General features: G+C 43.9%; 1 protein-coding gene across 1 annotated transcript in view; it reads left to right on the top strand.

Annotated features, from left to right (window-relative positions):
• Positions 1-19885, top strand: part of KITLG (KIT ligand) — a 155608-nt gene extending 135723 nt beyond the window's left edge. Inside the window, exons 7-10 of the mRNA XM_060245157.1 lie at positions 12166-12275; positions 13606-13682; positions 16572-16651; positions 18963-19885. Of these exons, the coding sequence (XP_060101140.1) occupies positions 12166-12275; positions 13606-13682; positions 16572-16611 (227 nt within the window). The 3' untranslated portion in view covers positions 16612-16651; positions 18963-19885. The remainder of the gene's footprint in view (positions 1-12165; positions 12276-13605; positions 13683-16571; positions 16652-18962) is intronic.
• Positions 19886-21921: the final 2036 nt, after the last annotated feature.

Raw genomic sequence — 21921 nt, 5'->3', positions numbered from 1 at the left:
GGAAGAAGCCTTCTTCGACACCGGTCTCTTCCAAACGGCTGGACCACATGTACAGGGTCCAGGAGGCAGGGGCCGAATTCTTGTTTACCCACCCGCGTCCGAACTCGGTGGTGGTCTCATCCTCATCGAAGGCTAGGAAGGTGCATTCTTCCCCGCAGGACAAGGAGGGCAGGAAGATTGACGTAATGGGCCGCAAGGTCTATTCAGCGGGGGCACTCGGCATTAAGGTGGCTAACTACGCTGCATGCATGGCCAGATATCAGTATGCAGTGTGGGAACAGCTCTCCCCCTTCCTCTCTTCTTTAAGCGAGGACAAGAAGACGGCGGCAATGAAGTTGCAGAAGGAAGGCCTCGTTGTGGCCAGACAGCAGCTGGCCGCGGCGAAACATATGGTTGAGGCTTCAGCCAAGGCTATTACTTCTGCAGTTTGCATCCGCCGGCACTCCTGGCTCAGGTCAACGGCACTACACCAGGACACCAAGACCTTTATTGAAGACTTACCCTTTGAGGGTGATGGACTTTTCAGCGCCACAACTGACACGGCGCTGCAAGAGTTTGACAAGAGTGTCAAGACGTCTAGGAACTTGGGTGTCCAGTCGTCCTCCAAGTCCCCTAAATCCAAGCAATGGTCCAAACCCTGGTCCAAAAAACCGTACCAAAAGTTCTCCCCGGAGCAGTGGCGTCCTCGTTCTCAACAGCCCGAACGACCATCCTACTCCGGTAACAGCAGAAACTGTTACGGGGGCCAGCCTTCCAACAAGTCTAAGGGGGCCCGGCCACAGAAGCAGGGGGTTTGACTTCCCGCTGGCACGCGTCATCGCTCCCACTGCCGACTCCTCCATCCGTCTACGCCCTTTCCTGCCTGCCTGGGAGTTGATCTCCACAGACAGGTGGGCTCTGTCCATCGTGAAAGAGGGCTACATAATAGAATTTATTCAGACCCCAGACCAGTCCGTGGTAGTTACCACTCCCCCTTCCCCACCTCTGCTGGCGGAGGTGAACAACCTCCTACAGAAACAAGCCATAGAGGAAGTTCCATTGGAGGCCAGGACAGGAGGTTTTTACTCCCGCTACTTCCTGGTCCCCAAACGGGACGGGGGCCTGAGGCCTATCATGGACCTTCGGAGTCTGAACAAATTTATTCGGTACCAGAAGTTCAGAATGGCCACGCTGCAAACAATCCTGCCCCTCATCAATCAAGGGGACTGGATGGCGACCCTGGATCTCAAGGATGCCTATTTTCATGTCAGCATTCATCCTGCGTTCAGGCGTTTCCTAAGGTTTGCAGTGGGTGCTCGGCACTTCCAATTCAGGGCCCTGCCGTTTGGACTGTCTACTGCCCCTCGAGTGTTCACGAAGCTGATGAGTGTGGTGGCTGCCCATCTTCGTCTGCAAGGAGTCGTCGTCTTCCCATACATCGACGACTGGCTTCTTGTGGCGAAGTCGAGGGAGAGTCTAACAACACACATTGCTATCACTCTGCGTCTTCTCGGCACCCTGGGGCTGCAGATCAACCTGGAGAAGTCCCATCTCACTCCTTCAAAGACAGTCCAATTCATAGGGGCTCTATTGGACACACAGCAGCATCGAGCATTTCTTCCTTCGCAGAGAGCGAAGGACATCGTCGATCTGGTACAGCTTCTTCGAAGACGGCAGTGGGGCACGGCCCAGCAGCTCCAGCGGATGCTGGGGTTGATGGCTGCGACGACAAGCGTGCTACGCTTCGCAAGACTGCACATGAGAGGCCTACAGTTATGGTTCTTGCGCCATTTTCGACCTCTCACTCACCTCGAAAGAGGTTCACCATTCCACTCGGGACTCTCCGCTCACTGCAATGGTGGGGAGTAGAGAGCAACATCTGCCAAGGGGCTCCTTTTCATCTGCCGACCCCTACAGTGACCATCGCTACCGATGCTTCCATATGGGGGTGGGGAGCTCATCTGGAAGATCTATGTGTGGGAGGCAAGTGGACACCGAAACTGAGCCGGTGCCATATAAACTATCTAGAACTGCTGGCGGTTCACTTCGCCCTTCGATCTTTCCGCCCGCTGTTAGCGGGAAAGACTGTGGCATTGCTTACGGACAACACCACTGCCCTGTGCTATATAAACAGACAGGGGGGGACGGTGTCTCGCAGGCTATGCTCGCTGGCGATAGACCTCTGGGAGGAGTGCCTCCAGTGGGACATTTTTGTAAAGGCCACACATCTGCCGGGGGTCCTCAACATACAGGCGGACTCTCTCAGCAGGGGGGGAGCCTCCCCACACGAATGGGAATTGCATTGGAGGTTCCTAGAGCCAGTGTTCCAACTTTGGGGCTACCCGCAGTTGGATGTTTTTGCCACAGCGCAGAACAAGAAGTGCCCCTTGTTCTGTGCAAGGGGAGGTGCGGATCCGGCTTCCTTGGGAGACGGACTCCTACTTCGGTGGGATGGCTGGTTCATGTACATGTTCCCGCCCTTACCTTTGCTGACGAGGGTGGTTCACAAGCTAGTGCAGGAGAAGCCACGCTGCATCCTAGTGACTCCGTGGTGGCCCCGTCAGAGCTGGTTCTCGATTCTGCTCCAGCAGTCGAGGGGGACTTTTTACCAGTTCCCGGCAGAACCGGACCTGTTGTCGGCCCAGGGCGGGCACGTGCTCCATCACAACGTACCTCACCTGAAACTGACAGCGTGGTTCATCGACCTCTAGACTTTTCTTCTAGGGTCCAGCAGGTGCTCCAAAGCAGCAGGAAGCCTTCCACCCGCGCCTCTTATGAGAGGAAGTGGAAGAAGTTTAGCAAATTTGTGGCTGACTCCCCGATGCCGCCCGCCTCGGTCGGGCTGTCGGCAATCTTTGAGTTTCTTTTGTCTTTGGTGGACGAGGGACTGGTGTTCTCCTCCATCAAGGTCTACCTAGCAGCTATTTCTGCTTTCCATGGTTCGGTTGAGGGTTACACCGTTTTTGCTCACCCGCAGTCAAAAAGATTCATGAAGGGGCTGTTTCGCCTCCATCCCCCTTCTAGATCCCCCCCACAGTTGTGGGACTTGACTTTGGTTCTGGACAAGTTGACTCGCCGTCCTTTTGAACCCATGGCAACGTGTTCCCTGCAACTTTTGTCTTGGAAGACTGCATTTTTGGTTGCCATCACTTCAGCACGTCGTGCGGGGGAGCTCATGGCAATGAGGTGTGACTACCCATACCTTGCCTTTCGGGAGGCTGGGGTTTCTTTGGCTCCGGACATTACATTCCTCCCGAAAGTGGTTTCCCAGTTTCACCTTGACTTAGAAGTCTGGTTGCCCACTTTTTTCCCTAACCCTTCCTCGGATGAGGAATGCAGGCTGCATGCGTTGGATGTTAAGCGTGCCCTCCTGTTTTATTTGAATCGTTCACGGGGGTTTCGTAAGGACAATCAGCTTTTTGTCTCCTACTCTGCCCCCAAGTTAGGGTCCAAGATTTCGTCTCAAAGACTTTCCAAGTGGCTCACTGAGACGATCAAACTTTGTTATTTGTTGGCTAAGAAGCCTTTACCTGGACCTGTTCGTGGACACTCCACAAGGGCGATGGCCACGTCGGTGGCATTCCTGAAGGGCGTGTCTCTGTCTGATGTCTGCAAGGTGGCTACCTGGTCTTCTCCGCATGCCTTCATGAAGCACTACGCGCTGGACGTGCATGCTCAGCAGAGGACTCGGTTGGGAGCTGTGGTGCTACAAGCTGTTCCTTCGGGCTGACCGTCTTCCCACCTCCAGGTATGCTTGCTTGCTAATCTCCCATGAGTGTGAAGCACAGAGACCACGAAGAAGATAGACAGGTTGCTTACCTGTAACTGTAGATCTTCGAGTGGTCATCTGTGCATTCACACTACCCGCCCTGCTTCCCCGCTGCTGACGGTCTCCTTCCAGTAAGAGGCTCTCGGCGGTCAGGAAGGAACTGGCGGGATTGTCGCGCGGGCGCTGGTGGGCATGCGCAGTGGGTCGCGTGCGCATGCTCAGTGGCGCCAAGCGCGAAAAAATCCCGGGGTTTTTCAGTTACCGATTCGGGGATCGGCGCAGGCGCACTATCCCATGAGTGTGAATGCACAGATGACCACTCGAAGATCTACAGTTACAGGTAAGCAACCTGTCTTTCTGGATCACTTCAAGATACTCAGGGTGCGGTCACACTCACCATTAAATCCATCTGCAATGCACCTCTATTATAATCCACACAACCAATTTTCCGATCAGACAACAGCCAGGCTCCCGTTCTATCCCATGTGGGTCCCGTCGCTGGTCGATCAGAGTGCTCTACCGGACTTTGTTTCATGAGATGTCAATCTGCATTAGCACGGGCGCAGTGATGCCCACTATCTGCAGCGCGTCACTTTTAAATGGGTCGGATCACTAACAGTTTTGCTAGTCCGTTAGCAATACTTTTCCAGCATGAGCACTACGTGTGCAGAAAAAAACCCAGGAATTCAAATCAGTTCACATCTAGTTCACATCTATTTTCAAAAGTGAGTTTTGTTTCCAGACATGGGGCGGGTAAACGATTTATCGAGCCAACATTCGCTCGCTCATTCACTGGCGCAGTGATATCACTTGCAGGGGGCTTTGGGAGGGAAGCGCTGGTGTGCTTCCGACAAGTCGCCAACGATGGAGAGTTCAAACAAAGAAATTCCGCTCAGGAACTGTCAGAAGAATTTTGTTCCTGATTTAAAGCAGTATCAAATTAGTCCGCACCCCAGTCGTCTGAACACAGGACTCGAACGAGCTAACCACCATTCGCGGATGCTGACGTTTGGACAACCACTTAAAATCCAACATGCTTCCGGACTCCACTCATGCCCGTAGCAGGATTTTATGAACATCTGACTTCACCCTCAGCCTGAGGAAGTCGACAGAATTCTCTCTACTGTACCCCCAGCAACTTGTGATCTGGACCCCTGCCCTTCCTGGCTAATTAAAGCTTGCCAGAGGGAGCTTAGATGTCCTATACGGGACATTGTAAATAGATCCCTCTCAGAGGGGCTTTTTCCAACATCTCTAAAAGAGGCTGTGGTCCGTCCCCTCTTGAAAAAAGCTACATCAGACCCAGCCGAATTGGCAAATTGGCCAGTCTCGAATCTACCCTTTTGGGGTAAAATTATTGAGAGGGCAATAGCGCTACAGTTACAGAGTTTTCTGGATGACACTTCCATTTTAGACACCCACCAATCTGGCTTCTGCCCAGGTCATGGGACGGAGACAGTGGTAGTCACCCTGGTGGATGACCTCCAGTGGCATCTGGATCGAGGATGCTCGGTGGTGCTGATCCTGTTAGACCTATCAGCTGCGTTCAATATGGTCGACCACCAGCTACTGACCCACCGCCTCATCGATGCAGGGACTCAGGGGCTGGCCTTGCAGTGGCTTTCCTCTTTCCTTGATGGTCGGGTACAAAGGGTGGTGATTGGGGGAGAACTGTCCTGGAGGCACCCACTTAACTGCGGGGTGCCACAAGGGGCACTGCTCTCCCTGATGTTGTTTAATATCTACATGCACCCCCTTGCCCAGATTGCCTGAAGGTATGGGTTGGGTTGTAACCAATATGCTGATGACACCCAGCTCTATCTACTGATGGCTGGCTGGCCTGACTGTGTCCCAGAAAATCTGGATTTGGTGTTGCAGGCTGTGGTGGGATGGCTCAGGCTGAGTAGGCTGAAGCTAAATCCAGCAAAGACAGAGGTACTTTGCCTGAGCTGGGGCGGTCTGGGTAGGGAAATCCCCCTTCCAACAACTGAAAATGGCACACAAGGTCAAAAGCTTGGGGGTACTGCTGGAGCCTGCCTTAACAATGGAGGCCTAGATAGCAGCCACTGCTAAATCCACTTTTTTCCATCTTAGGCGGCTGAGGCAGTTGGTCCCCTTCCTGGAGCGCGGTGACCTGGCAACAGTGATCCATGCAACTGTCACCTCGAGGTTGGATTACTGTAACGCCCTTTACATGGGGCTGCCCCTGTGCCGAACCCGAAAACTGCAGCTGGTGCAGAACACAGCGGCCAAATTGTTATTGGGGCCCCCTAAGTGGGAGCACATACAGCCGGGGCTGCCAATAGTGTACTGGATTTGTTACAAGGTGCTGGTTATTACCTTTAAAGCCCTATATAGCTGCGGACCTGCCTACCTTAGGGACAGTCTCTTCCCATATACTCTCCAGAGGGTGCATCAATCCAGTTCTCAAAATCTATTGGTATTCTCCAGGCCAAAGGAGGCCAAATTGAAGGTCACCAGGGAAAGGTCCTTTTCAATCGCTGCCCCCCACTGGTGGAATCAAATATGGGCCCTGTGGTATCTTGGTCAGTTCCGCAGGGCCTACAAAGCAGTCCTCTTCCAGCTGGCCTTTAATTGACATGGAGTCTACATCATAGATGGAATACCATCGCATTGTCAAATTGAACAAGATAATATAATAGATTTGATATGATATGTTGTTTTAATCTTTAACTGTATAATTTTATAGAGTGTATTATTTTATAATATGTATTGTTTTTAACTCTGTGATGTTTTATGCTGTGAGCCACCCTGAGCCTGCTTTGGCGGGGAGAGTGGGATACAAATAAAATAAAATAAAGTAGATTCTTAGACATGCAGAAAATTTCTATTTTTACTGCATAAGAGCTAAACGAGGTATCTGGAAATTCAGAACCTGTTTTCGCCTTCCAGGCTTTCTCTAAGATCCAATCATGACAAGGCACTTCTCACTAAGATCCATAGCTTCAGTTTTTTACAGTGTTAGAGTAACTTTATTTGTGTTAGCCTTCAGAAGCACAATTAAGACTAATTTTTACACAGAAACATTGCTTTGTATCTCTGCCACCCAACTGGAGATTGGCAACCCTAGGATTAGACCTTCCAAGCAATAGGGTTTTGGTTTTTTTACCCAGGAAGTCATGGGAAAAAACTGTTTCACCAATTTAAAGCTTTCTACAGGAACCAAACTCCTGTTGAACTTTCTCCTCAGTGAATGGCAGTGCCCTGAAGTCCATCTCTCCCTTTTCCAGTGCCTTTCTTTTTTATTTTTAGTTTCATCAAAATTGTAAATGGGGTCCATCTGGCCCCCAATATATTTGGGCTTGAAAATGAAAGCATTAGGCATAATCATTACTGGGATTTCTGTTTACCCCAACAAATACTGAAAAAAATGTGGACCAACACATAGGAACATAAGAGAAGCCATGTTGGATCAGGCCAATGGCCCATCCAGTCCAACACTCTGTGTCACACAGTGGCCAACCCCCCCCCCCAAAAAAAGTGCCATCAGGAGGTTCACAAGTGGGTCTAGAAACCCTTCCACTTTGCACACACACACCCCCAAGCACCAAGAATACAGAGCATCACTGCCTCAGACAGTTCCAATAATACCTCTGCTCCATATTTTTATCCAATCCCCTCTTGAAACTGGCTATGCTTATAGCCACCACCATCTCTTGTGGCAGTGAATTCCACATGTTAATCACCCTTTGGGTGAAGAAGTACGTCCTTGTATCTATTTTAACCCGACTGCTCAGCAATTTCATTGAATGCCCCCGAGTTCTTGTATTGTGAGAAAGGGAGAAAAGTACTTCTTTCTCTGCTTTCTCCATCCCATGCATAATCTTGTAACCCTCTATCATATCACCCCGCAGTCACCGTTTCTCCAGGATAAAGAGCCCCAAGCATTTTAACCTTTCTTCATAGGGAAAGTGATCCAAACCTTTAATCATTCTAGTTCCCCTTTTTTGGACTTTTTCCAATGCTATAATATCCTTTTTGAGGTACAGTGACCAGAATTGTACACAGTATTCCAGATGAAACCACACCATCAATTTATACATGGGCATTATGATACTGGCTGATTTGTTTTCAATTCCCTTCCTAATAATTCCCAGCATGGCATTGGCCTTTTTATTGCAATTGCAGACTGTCTTCACATTTTCAGTGAGTTATCTAATAGCACATATTATCTCCATTTTATTCAAAAGTAGACCAAGCAATGAAAGCAATTTTTTTCTCATAATGTATATCTATAGACATTTTTGGCTTTGAGGTTTTACACTACTTTTGGAATTGGGAGTTGCAACAACCCTCAGAGAAACCAGTCTTTGCAACCTAAATTGTTGAGTATAAGTAGGAGCAGGTAAAAGCCCTGTGTTTGTGCTCTGCCAAAGCTTCCCTCATGCCCATAGCCACATGGAAAAGCTCAAACTGAACTGTACTGCAGTTCTGGAAATGGGGTTGTTCTATCCCCCAGCAGGATAAGACTGGATGTGTTTGAAGGCATCCTCTGATCCTCACATTTTCCTGACTTGAAGAAGTCATGAAGCCTGGAACTCTTGATTATCCCTGGTCACCTGAGCTAATTGTTTCCCTTTGTCCTTCAAATTTTGCAAGCCTTAGAGTGATCGTCTCAACTTTACATATCTGGGGTGTGGAAAATACTTCACTTGACCCCAGCCACCTGTCCACTGAGCTGACCTTTGCACTGAACTGTTCACCTTCAAATTTTCCAAACCTCTGATTTGACCATCTCAACTTTACAGAGGGAAGTTACTCTAGATGACCCATAGCCATCTGTGCACTGAACTGTTCACCTGTGACCCCTGGCCACCTGTTTTCTGAGCTAATTGCTTCCCGTTGTCCTTATTTATTGTTTCACTATTATCACATTACGTTTCAGTGTTGTAACAGTTAAAAATAAACAGTTTTATAGATTCCCAACTGTGTCTGCTGTTTTAAAATGTAGGGTCAATTTGACCACATTTACGTTTTTGCAGAGTTTTGATTAGGAGTATTTTTAACCCAATTCCAAATTTTGCTCTCCTTTGTCCTGCATTTCTGAAGGAAGTTATTCTTGAGGCCTGATTTTTTTTAGTAGCTAATGCCATGACTGAGAGAACTATGAGGTTTCCACTGGTTTTTGCTGTAATGTGGGGTCACTTTGACCCCTATGCCAAAGTAGTATAGTTAGAGTTTTTTTCCTTGGGAGGGTTAGAGAAATTAATGGTCTGTTGGTAGATATTAACCATGAGAACCAATTGCTTATGGGCAAACAGCAGGTGAAGACAATTACCTTCATGTTTTCTTGTGGGCTTTCTGGAAGCACATGGCTGGCCAGTTTTGCACATGCAATGCTGGACTCTTTTTAATAGTACAGTGTCCTGGGTCTTTAATCTGAGTTGCATAAAAATACAAACAATAACATTATTATGAAGCAAAATAAGAACAGAATACTCATTAGCCAGTAAAGATGGTACTTTTCACAGAGTACTCCTTTTTTACATTCTGGTTAGCTAGAATGGTTTGTTTTTTTAAAAAAAATTACTTTCAATTATGTAAGCATGAAGTATCTGTTCTGCTTGACTAAAATTTCTTTTTAGAGTTGGCACACCTACAGGGCCTAAACAAAGTTCAAACAATGTTGGCTATAAATCTGACTGGAAAACAAGATTTAAAGTCTAAGACAGCTTTATAAACTGTACATTAGCATTGTAATGCACAGTTTGCAGTGAAGCTCAAAATGTGGTTTGAACTAGACTGGACAAGATTGTTGGGGCAAAAGGAAAGTGGGAAATAAAGCCCATAAAATATGTCTGACAGTCATTAAACAAGAAATTGAAATGGTGAATAACATATAGCATATTGTACTGGAACTTCTGGATACTTATTTGTCTTGTTTCCCAGCAGTTTCAGGATGATGTTGTTTAGATAGAACTGTCTGTTATTTGTCTATGAAATATAATCAAAACTAGAAAATACATTATAGGGTTGCCAACCTCCAGGTGGTTATAAATCAGAAATATACCAGTGCGGGCACAAGAAGAAATAATTTAGTAATTGCCAATCATTTTTGTACAAATATATATACAACTTATAAATCACAAATTTAAAGTATGGACCACGGTAGGTCAATCCAATACACCATTTCAAATCTTCCTCAGGTCCAAGGATGAATAAATTGAATTAAAAAAACCTTACAGTCTTGTTTGTTGTTATCACTTTGAAGTGGGACCAAACTGGACTCCAAAGAGCTTACAATCTTAATAATTGTTATCAGTTTTGGAATGGGGCCAAAGCAGACTCCAGGGAACTTACAGTCTTATTTGCAAGCCTGCAATTATTATACAGGGAAAGATTCCTGTATGAGAAGAATCTTTCCCTGTATAATCATTGTAGACTTTGGCTACTGGTGAATGTTTGCAATGAATGTATGCGAGTTCTTGCATACAAGATTGGTGTTCCCAAAGTGATAACAGTTATTAAGATTGTAAGCTCTTTAGAGTCTAGTTTGGTACCACTTCAAAGTGATAGCAACAAACAAAACTATAAGTTTTTTAGATTCAATTTATTCATCCTTGGACTTGAGGAAGATTTGACGTGGTGTATTGGATTGATCTACTGTAGTCCATACTTTATTTCTGGGATTTGTATGTTGTGTATATATTTGTACACAAATGACAGCCAGTTACTAAATTATTTTTTGTTGTGCCTAGAGCGGTGTATTTCTGATTTGTATTCTCCATGCTGTGGCCCTTTGTTTTGACTACTTAACCTCCAGGTGGTGACTGGTGATCTCCTGGAATTAGAACTGATTTCCAGGTGACAATAGAGTTGTCAGCTCTGGGTTGGGAAATACCTGGAGATTTGAGGGATGGAACCAGGGGTTCCCCAGCATCACAGAGACCCCTGCCACACCCCACTCCCATGTTTTCTGCAGGAGAGAGGACTCACTTGAGACATCCATGATCTCCTGCCTTTCCCTTTAAGTGTATACATAAGTGCACAGTTAAAGTAGCATATAAAACACTCTCTTATGTACCACACACATCCCAAACAGTCAAAGGATAAACACCTGTGTAATTATGATAGGACATCATGACTGTGATTATAATGATTTCTTTCTGTTCAGCAACACTATTCTATGTGTCACTTAGAGTTACCAGTCCCCAGGTTCCAGCGGGGATTCCCCCAGCTGACCCCCCCCCCCCCAACCGTGACATTGCTGTCTGACATCCCCAATGTCATGACATCGCCTGAAAGTGACATGATCACATCAGGGAAGTCACACAAAGATGCTCTGGCTTGAAGGCAAAACTCTGTGGTTTGAAGCCAGTTTTACCATAGAGTTTTACCCAAAACCCAGAGCATCATAATGCAACATCCCCAACATAATGTCGTTACTTCCAGATGACATCATTGCATTAGGGACATCCTGGACCCGCCCCCCCCCCCCCCCGCCAGTGTGATGAGGGGACCTGGCAATCCTAGTGCCACTACCAGATGGCTGATTTTAAATGTAACCTCTATGTTGGGAAATGTGAGCATTCTGATCCAAAGATCAATGGCATAGCAAATATGCTACTTATAGAGATTTGAGTTTATATTGCTTAGTCCTGGAGAGAATTACTGTTATGCAGGGATTGTTTCATAGCAGGAGCTCCTTTGCATATTAGACCACACACCCCTGATGTAGCCAATCCTCCAAGAGCTGACAGGGCTTTTTTTTTGTCTAATATGCAAAGGAGCTCCTGCTATGAAAGAAGAAGATGAAGAAGAGATTGGATTTATAACCCACCCTCCACTCTGAATCTCAGAGCGGCTCACAATCTCCTTTATCTTCCTCCCCCACAAAAGACACCCTGTGAGGTGAGTGGGACTGAGAGGGCTCTCACAGCAGCTGCCCATTCAAGGACAACCTCTGTTAGAGCTATAGCTGACCCAGGGCCATTCTAGCAGGTGCAAGTGGAGGAGTGGGGAATCAAACTCGGTTCTCCCAGATAAGAGTCCGCACACTTAACCACTACACCAAACTGGACCCCTGCTGTTGTGTAATTTGGTATGGTTTATTAAAGTGCCCTGGGAATTTAATATGAGGGAGAGATACTCTAGTAGAAAATCCACAGAAAAGAAGGGAAGAATATTGATAAACATTGCTTTGTGGATGGTAAAAGTACTATACCGTTGCCAGAATGTTTATCTTCCCTGAGTGAGTGCAAATAAAGCTGTGAGTATACAGCAGCCAAACAAAAATTTTCTGCAGACTTCTAATTTACAAACCAGACATCTTTTAAACCCAATGGATATTTTGCCAAGGTGATCCTTTAACAACATAGACTTTATGACAATGCTAGCTTAATTTAAAAAAAAAAAAAATTAAACTGCTTCACTAATTAAAATGTTTTTAATTACAGAGGAGGCACTGGGCTTGTTGAGCAGCTCCAGTTTACAAGGAATTAGTATAGCACTGACATCACTGGTGACCCTTTTTGTTGGTTTTATTTTGGGAGCTCTATGCTGGAAGGTAAGCATTATCAAATTTAACCATGAGTACTAAATTTAAGTTCCTTGTAAGTAAAATATATTGAGTAAAGGGCTGTAGCTCAGTGGCAGACCATCTTCTTGGTATGCAGATAGTCTCAGGTTCAATCTCCAACATGTCCAGTTAGAATATTCAAGGAATCAGTGATATGAAAGACCTCTTCTTGAGACCCTGGAGAGCAACTACCAGTCTGAGTAGACAGTGCTGACCTTCATGAACCAATGAAGTCCTCAGTATAAGGCAAGAATCATTAAGCTTGATATTGGTTAGGGCAAGCTGTATATGATGTATCATTACAAACGTTGTATGGTGACATTCCACCTTTTTTTTTGTGGTAGCATTGCTGGCTGATACAAATATTTAGGATCAATTTTCATCAGGAGTCATTTCATGGCAGTAAAACCATTAGATCCAGTTCCAGCAACACAGTGTTTTATCTCCATATAATGAAAAAGGGTTACATGTGAAGATGCTGATTGATCAGTCCAGCCCAGAATTGTCCACTCTGCCTTGCAGCAGTTTTCTGGAGGCTCAGGCAGATTCAGGTCTATCTCAGCTGTACCACCCTACAGATGCTAATCATGTGCTTTACTACTGACCTGTGTCTTTTTCACCCAACATGTTAATGGTACCTCTGCTCTATTTGGGGTCATAAAAGTCCCAGATGCCAGTAACTATAAAGGACATTTTATGATATAAGATAAAGCACTATTCTAGCTGTAGGAGCTTACCAAGGCAAGGGTTGTCTCAGCTTGTTATGAGAAATTCATGGTTGATACCATGCTAAGGAAATAAGGGTTGTATCTGTAAGTTCATCTTTGTGGCTTCTGTGCAGTCTCACTTACACAGGCCCACCCTGGAGATCTATTATCTAAAGCTCTCTAGAATGTTTGGAGCACTCAGTCCCCTCCCTTCATGCGCTGGCTCATTCTCATCCAGCCAACACAGGGTGGAGTGAGCACTCCTTCTCTCAGTCCCTTCTTGCCACTGTGGAAGGACCTCAAGAGCCTGAGGATCCCACAGTATGGAAAGGAGAGAGGGATGTGTGCCTGCACAGAAGACCCATTGAAACCAAACAGATAAGTGGCAGTTCTCCCTGCTCAGCTGTTTGGAAACCCCTACTTTCTTCTCTCATAGCTTTTCATGGGAAGCAGACAGCAGGGATTTAAATGTTTTATTGTATAACACACTTAACAATGTAAAAATTAGAATGCATATTATTCAAAGGACAACTAACAATAATATTTTGCTTATTTATATTGTAACTTTATTTCTTTTAGAGTTGTAAGTGTCTAATGCAATTTTTCCATAGAGAACAACCCGCAGACACATACTAGAGAGTGACCGGACTGCACAGTCTGATGTCTGCCAAGAGGATAACGAGATAAGGTATTTTGACTTTATTACAGTTTACCAGAGGAAATTTTTATACTTTTTACCTACTAGCTTAGGATCAAAGTCATTTGCATACTTCATCGTTCTTGTTATGAAAAGTTTGTAGTTTGTAAGCAGGAGTCTTTGTGTGAGAAGAAAGGCATGCACATGTCAACTGAAAGTGGCCTTGGAATGCAAGCTAAGGTCCTTTTCATATGGGTTCTTCATTCCACTTTAGTTTCTGAAGACAAATGTATTTTTAAAGGCTTCAGACACCTTTAAAGATAAAATATACTTTTGCTGCAGTTAATGAAGCTGTAATCTGAATTTTCCCATACCTGTTTTGCTCCATTTTTGTTCCTTTTGCATTTTATCTTTAAGGTGTGAGAAACCTTACAAAATAAACATTCTGAAGCCAGAGTGGGTTAAAGAGCAAGGGTCCATAAAGGCAAACCATATATGTTCCTGGGAGATCTGTGATCTGGTGTGTTTTTCCTATAGCAGCTATAGAAAACCATAATTCAGATTGTAGGAGATAGTTAACTTAATCATGTGCTATTTTCTATCTGGCCGTTTTCGCACTTAGCGTTTGCTCCCCTTTTTCCGCGGCGCAATTATGTCCAGAGCATTTTTCTCGTTTTCCCACTAGTGACTCTTTGCGGCGTCGCCTTCCCTGAAGCCCCGGCTCAAATCGTTTTCCCACTGGCATCGGCTTGAGTCCGATGCCCTGTCAATCATTTTTTTTTTAAGCGCAAGTCTGGTCGCGTAATGACGTACTAACGTACTAACGTAACATCGAGCTGCTGCCTCCCCTTCATTTCTTGGACAAACCGCATCACGTGTGCTGCTGCTGCTTATGGATTGGCTGCAGCTGTAGAATCCTCCACAGCCCTTTATGTATTAACGGAAGCATTCACAGTGGAGAATCCTAGCACTAGATTCCCCCCCCCAAATTCTGAAGCACTAGATCCCCCCCCCCCAAATTTCCTCCGCTCTCTTTCCCCTCCCCGGCTGGCGCTTGCAACGGGGACCTGACTGATTCCTGCTGCCAGAGCTCCCCCCCCCGCTCCATTCTCTCCTTCCCCTTCTGTGGCGCGTGTGAGGAGCTCGGTCGCGTCTACTTTCTAACCGAGCGGAATGTAGCCAGGGAGAAGAATGCAGGACTCCAACTTCCCATTTTATACATGGCGATTTTGTGCAGGTCCAGAAATCCTGGTGGCACAGCTGAGGGAGGCATTCCCTTCTTAAAACACACACACATGGACGCTGTGGCCCGCACCGGCACTACATTCCCCCCCCCCCAGCAATGGTCGTTTTCGCATTATCGAGATAACGCAACAGCGGAATAACGCAACTAAAGTCAATAATAAAAAAAAATTCTAACGAAACCAATTGAAGTGCCAATTGAGGCTATTCCAGGAGGGTTTTTTTTTTTTCTATTTGTTAATTTCGAAATATCGCTATTACGCAAAACTGTGAAGTTTAAAAAAAAAAAATGGCCGTGCCGGCACTTTGGGGAAGCGCCGCGAAATGCTGATGATTGGCCAAGCGGGTGGATGGGGTGGGAGGACGGAAAGGGAGAGGGTGACGCCCCCAAAGCAGTCGATCCGGCGTGGATGGATTTCGCACAGGAAACTCCGCTGAGTGGATCCGGAGTGGATCCGGAGGTTTTCGGAAACTCCGGCAACTTGCTGAAAAACATACTCCGGCGTAAAATCCCTGAAGCGCCGGAGCAAAGCGCAGCGCCGGAGCAACATGTGCGAAATCCAAGAGAAGATCCGGAGGTAAATGGGGCGCTACGCCGGAGCAAACGCTAGTGGGAAAACGGCCTCAGTGTTTTCATGCAGCAAACAGAAATCACTAAAAACCAGTTTCTGTTTGCTGTGTGAAAATGCCAATCCTTGCTGCAGCCCCAGGACAGATAGTGGGAAATTGGGAGGAAGCCACACTAAGACGAACGTGAGAGAGGCATAAGGTGAGTGCAAAATCAGTCCCCCACTTTCAGTGGACATTGTCCATCAGCACTCCAATAGTGTATGGGGGGTGGGGGTGGGGGGAGAACAACATCAGCAATGGCTTGACAGCACTTCCAGGAAAAACCTAATGTGACTAGAAAACACTGGAAATTCTACTATAAAAGCTTTATCATAGATTTGCTGGTGATTCCTAGAGAGGTATGATGTGATATGGGTTTTTCCCACTGATGGTTATCCCCTCTTGTCCTGGCAAACCTAAGCCTGGCAACCCTGAAATAAACTTATTCAGGGGTCATTTTGTAGAAAAAGAGGTGCTGGAGCTCATTAGCACAACTCATTTGCATATGCCACATACCCCTGACATCACCGGAAGGTGTACTAAATTGTATCAGCTACCAAATTGTAAGCAGCTACCTTAAAATGCTTTTTGAATTATAATTGTCATAAGAAAACTTTACTGCCATCATACTTTTTACATAATTTTCTCCTATGTGGCCACAGTGGCATGATGAAGATTTCCATCTGTCTGCTTTATATGTTTTGGTTATTTTCCCATTTTTTGTGAGACAAAATATTAGAAAGTTTGTCAAATCTTAAAGTTTAGCAAAATTCTCACTGGGGATTTGAACAATGTAGCCCAGAAGCAAGTATTGGGGGGAGGGTAAGAAAAAAGAGTACGATGTAATTTAGAGGTTCCGTAGCTCTGCTCCTGTGAGCTCCTGCCCAAAACGAGGCCTGAACTTATTGATTTTCTAGTGTGTGGCTTGACCTGTATTCTGCCTAAATAAATGTTCTTTTGCTACAAACGTTTTTTAATTTTTTTTAATATTTTGAATTTTTTTTTTTGCTACAAAAGTTTAAAACATGTAAAAACTGAGCCTCCCCCACCCAACATGGTGGCACAAAATTATGCTTGTTTGTCTTTCAGTATGCTGCAGCAGAAAGAAAAGTCGCTTCTACAAGTGTAGCTGTTGTTTTTATTATACACTGTTACTGTTTCATGTCTGGGTAAGTTCTGCAAAAAAAACAAGTCTTTGACTTTCCCTTCAGGTTTTCTGAAGACTGGTACTTTGAAATATAGAGTTACTATTCCATAATATTTCCTTTTTTTTGATACAGCTAATTCTCAACATGATCTCATCTGTGGATACTTAAATCCAGAGACTGGGGACATTTGCAAAATCTGAAATCTAAAAACCAATACATGGGGAGAGGATATGGAGGCTGTTGGAAGTAGTGAAAGAGGAAATGATGTGGAGAAGGGATACCGGGGAAATTGAGGTACCCCCTGCAAGGCTTTGCAGGTCTAGCACCAAACATTTGGGCCAGAGTTTTCCCAGGGAGCTATCAGGAGAAAGAAGGATTGAACAATGAAGGCTTTTTTTGCTGGGGGGAGGGACATGAAGATAGTTGGCTGATGAGTGGGAAGGAGAGAAAGAAGCAGGAGAAGGGGAGGGACTATGGGGGCTGCCAGAGAAGGGAAAGAGAAATACTGGAGAAGGGGGAAATTAGATGCCTTCCTTAGCTCATTGAAACTGCCTTTCCTGTAATTAACGTTGTACTTGGGGAAAGTTGCATAAGGTTTCACTGCAAAGGTCTGGATAGGCTGCTAGGCCTGAGAGCCAAACATATTCAGTTCTGTGGAAGAAAGCTGAAAATTAATTGAAACATAGATATGAAATATTATAGTTGTGTAATTTTATATATGGATATTAAACCTATGAGCCATTGCAACATCAATATGGTCATTTCATTAACAGAGCCACAGTCTACAAAAGCAGACTCTTTTTGCGTCCCATTGAGAGAGGCATGCAAATTAAAATTCTGGTGCTTCTTGGAAAGCACAACTTGATCTTGTTCAGACTCTGCACTTTGATCCAGTTCTGGAATAGCAACTGTCTTGGTTACAGGCACTTCCCACTAACTCAGCTATGTTACACAAGGAGCTTCCATGGATGTTTGCATACCCTATAGGACATTTGAAGCCATGAGCTTTTTCCCACACAGCTTACCGTGGAGCGAAGTCCCTCCTCACCGCGCAGCGTCTGCTTGGATTTCCCACCAACTGCTCCACAGAATCAGGAAGATCCGCAGCTTTTGCGTCGCTAACGTAAACTGGGGTTTAGCGATTTACATTTGCGACACAAAAGGCCTGGCACTTCCTGCTTCCGCGGAGCAGTTGGTGGGAAATCCGAGCAGAAGCTGTGCGGTGAGGAGGGACTTCGCTCTGTGGTAAGCTGTGTGGGAAAAAGCTCCATGTCTTCTGGAGCGAGCAGTAAAACAGTTCCATGAATTGCTGTTCCAGAGTCTGGTGCCTAGTTTGTCATGATACACATTAGCATAGCAGAGGTTACTAGGATGCTAAACAGAGAATTTCAAATTTCATATCAAAAATTTCTTAACTTGTTTATTAAAATCTTTTTATGCCACCTTTCCTCTTGGTTCAAGGAGGCTTACAAAAATAGTCAGGAAAATTAATATTGGATGCCATCTGTAATATTCAAGAGGATTGTAATCTTTTTATATGGGGAGTGAAAAAACTTAAAAGGCAATCTAAGCCCTGTCATTAACTGGGCTTTCTGGTGGTTGAGCTCTTTGATAAGGCTGAGCTAGCAGATATGTTTCAGATGTGAGCTGAATTGTTTTGGATTCTACAAGCTGTTCCATGTTGTGATAGAGGAAGGAAGGGTCTCTTTTGGCCACAAAAAAGGGCTGCTCTGAGGATCATGGGACCAGTGTGGGGGAAACAGCATTGTGGAATGGGTACTACAGTGAGTAGAGAAGTTAGGTGAAACTAAGTGAAAAAGCTGTTTGGATTTAATTGAGTCTTTACAATCTGGAAAAAAAATGTCTTATGCTTAAAATTAGATGCCTAGTATCAAGGTTGGTCATAAATGCCTATGCACATAATATGCACATATACATTGCTCAGTAAACAGTTCATGGACGTCTCTCTGCCTCCCTGCTTCACACATATCACAAAGTCTTATCTCCATTCTTTCTGCCACCTCATAAATACCATTCCCTCATTCATTTACAAATTTACCCTCTCCTAGTCACATTTCAGCTGTCTCCATCTTCTTTCATCTGCCTTCTTTACCATTGCATGTTTTTGCTACTCTCTGGATGTGGGCCTTGGCTTCACCACTGGAAATGTAAACAGTACAAGCAGAGTTGAAAAAAAAATTATGAAAGAGAATTGTTTTTAAAATTTATTTTGGGGACCTTTTATCAATTTGTGAAATTGAAATTTCAGGAAAATACCTCCCATATGCTACTGAGAGTTTTCTTCTCTCTCTGTCTTTCTCCCAATCACCAGGCAGCTAACAGTTCCATGTTTGCTTCATAAATGAAGCAGCTTTAAGCATATTTGTATTCCTTCTGGAGTGACAGACTGAGTCTGCACCTGCTGTTGTTGTTACCGTGACTCCATATTGAGAATATAGAGCTGTGGACAAAGAGTGTGCTGCTGTGAAACCAATGAGAGTGCACCAAGATGGACTGTATTTTATATGAAGATAAGGATGGTTGCTTTGCATCTTGGAATTGCTGTGGATTTTAACAATTCAGTAAATACATGAATAAACAAATCTGGATTTATGTGATCCAACACCAAAAGTCCAAAGGAAGTTTCATTTTATGGAAATTCTGAGTAGAAGGAAAATACTGAAATGGATGAGAATAATATAATCTTCAGTACTGTACATAAGACTCTCAAATAATGTTATGCAATGGACTAACATGCTAGATTTTTTATATCTGGAGAACTGGGTTGCATTGAGGGATGGCCACATAAGATTGCTTTATCTCTTGAGGAGCAAGAGAGAATGCATTGAATTTCATAGAAAGTGATTTATAAACTTGGCCAAAACTATTAGAGACCAATCAAGAGGCATAATAAACATTAGATCACTGGAACAATTGCAAACATGGGGCTATTGCAATAACATGAAATATTGACTGCTGGGATGTCGGGAGACTCCCTTTAAAGTTCCAGTGAGAGAATAGAGAAAGAATAATAGTCAACATCTGGAACAGAAAATTACCATGATGCTTATTCAAAATGCTTATGGATTCTTGGCATTTACAAAAAAAAAAGGTATCAAGGTATAGTTTAGCTTTTCCTGTATGTCATAAAATATGCACAAAAAAAATTAAAAGTAATACACATTTCATCACTTAGTATTCTCCATTATTTATGATTAGTTCAGCTCAAATAAAAATGAAAAGCTTTCTTCTGAATAGTTGTCAGTGTCTTGATATTATTTGTAATAAGGGCATGGAAAGCAGAACGAAGGCTGAAGCATGCTACACTGTTATATACAAATATAAAGGGGACACTAAATGTTACCTTTCAGCCATGTAGTGTAGTTAAGTTATTTCCCCCTATACACAAGACTGTGTTCTGTGAAATAGTAGTTTCACCCCGTATTCCAAATTACTAATACAATAAGCTTAAAATATTATAAAGTTAAACTATTGTTAAAATGCTCATTTGTAGTGCATTCACAAATATATACATTAAGAAATGCTTTATTTAAACGTAAAGATTTTCACAGATTTATTTATTTTCATATCTGTCACAAACTATTAGAAATAATATATGGGAACCTATAGAAAATATTTCAGGCTGATCTATAGAAAATATTTCAGACTGGATACATCATTCCTAAAACCACTGTCTATAAATTATTTTGGCCTAGTTTTAAACCACATTAAGGCATAAAGAATACTGTTCCAATACTGGGAAGAACTATCTGTGTGTATGACCCATGAAGATGCATAGAGATGGGCTGAGTCTTAATAGCAGAGCACCTGTTTTGCATTCACAAGGCTCCAGGTTCAGCCCCCATTATCTCTAGCTAAAAGGTCTCAGGTTGCAGATGTTGGGAAGGAGCTTGCTTTGAAAGTCTGGAGAACCACTGCCAGTCAGAGTAGATGATGCTGAGCTACAGGTACCAGCGGTCTGGCTTGATATGACAAGTTTATATAGTTGTATGACATGGACTTCAGAAGCACTCTCAAATCCATGTTATGATGTTAATTTTTGGGTTTGCTAGATGGTGTCTTTCAATACAAATGAGGGTGTGCTTCCAAATCTGGGTCCACTGGTTGTTGCATATGTAGTTGCTCACAACTGCATCTCAATCAAAACATACAACTGCAAATTCCAACCAACTTTTTCAAGTCACTATCTTGAAATCTGCAAATCTAAGGTATACAGAGAGATTTGCTTGAATTGTGTTCTAGCACAGGTCCTGACAAGGAGGAAACCAGACCCTTGGTCAACAGTAACATGCCCCAATAATTCACTAAACACGCACAACATTTCACATTCCAGCAAGTGTTCTGAAAGAAGATTATGTCTGCAATACCTGAAACCTGCTTTTTTTCTCACTTTCAGTAGGGAAACAAAGAACCTGTTGTATTCCATCGATATGATTGTGAAGGTAATATTGCAGACTTGTTGGAAATCATAGTACATACTGTGCAAAGCTTAGTTAGGGTTTATAACAATGCCACATTCTCTTTACCCTTGCAATGGAACAAGACAAATTTAAGGTCAAGAGGCATTCACAGAGCCAATCTAAAAATTCCAAGTATAATCCTAGTGGCATTACATGCTTGCATAACTATCATTGTTCTCATTTTGAATTTAAATAACCTCCATTAGCACAAGTAGAATAGCATTCCATCAAAATTGAAGCTGAATAATTATTTTGACAGTTTCTACATTTTCTGGGCTTTTTTATTTTTTTGCTTGAGAGGTTTGGCTGAGTGGTTTAGGCCATCTCAGCTAAATGTCATGAAGATGAAATGTCTGGAGAGTATTTCACTGCATAGGATCACCATTTGATAATCCAATTTTGAAAGTTATAATGTGCTTATTTGGCATTGTGATAGGAAAAGAATGTGAATTCTAGAGTTGCCAGAATATCTTTTATTAGGCTAAAGTGACTCGACTGCACCACAAAAATTGGTATCCTTATGCTATTTCTGTCACAGCAGCAACCTGTGGAGAACCAAGAAGGCAAATAGATTAGCTCCATTATGTTTTCAGATTTACAGTTTTCATGGCAAGCTTGGCAGACATGAAGACTTTTGCCAGATTCAAATTTATGCTTTACTTTCAACAGTTCTTGAATATTTCTTTAAGGAAATACACTGGATAGAGAAAAGACATTCTTCAACAAGAAGAATAAGCATGTTGACAACAACACACAGTGGAGATCTCTTTATACAAATGAGTTACCCTTTAATGCCTTTTACATAATTGT

Source organism: Heteronotia binoei, chromosome 8 (assembly GCF_032191835.1).
Source record: "Heteronotia binoei isolate CCM8104 ecotype False Entrance Well chromosome 8, APGP_CSIRO_Hbin_v1, whole genome shotgun sequence".
NCBI lineage: Eukaryota > Metazoa > Chordata > Lepidosauria > Squamata > Gekkonidae > Heteronotia > Heteronotia binoei.
Note: the sequence above shows the minus strand (reverse complement) of the source record. Positions and strands in the feature narration are given on the sequence as shown.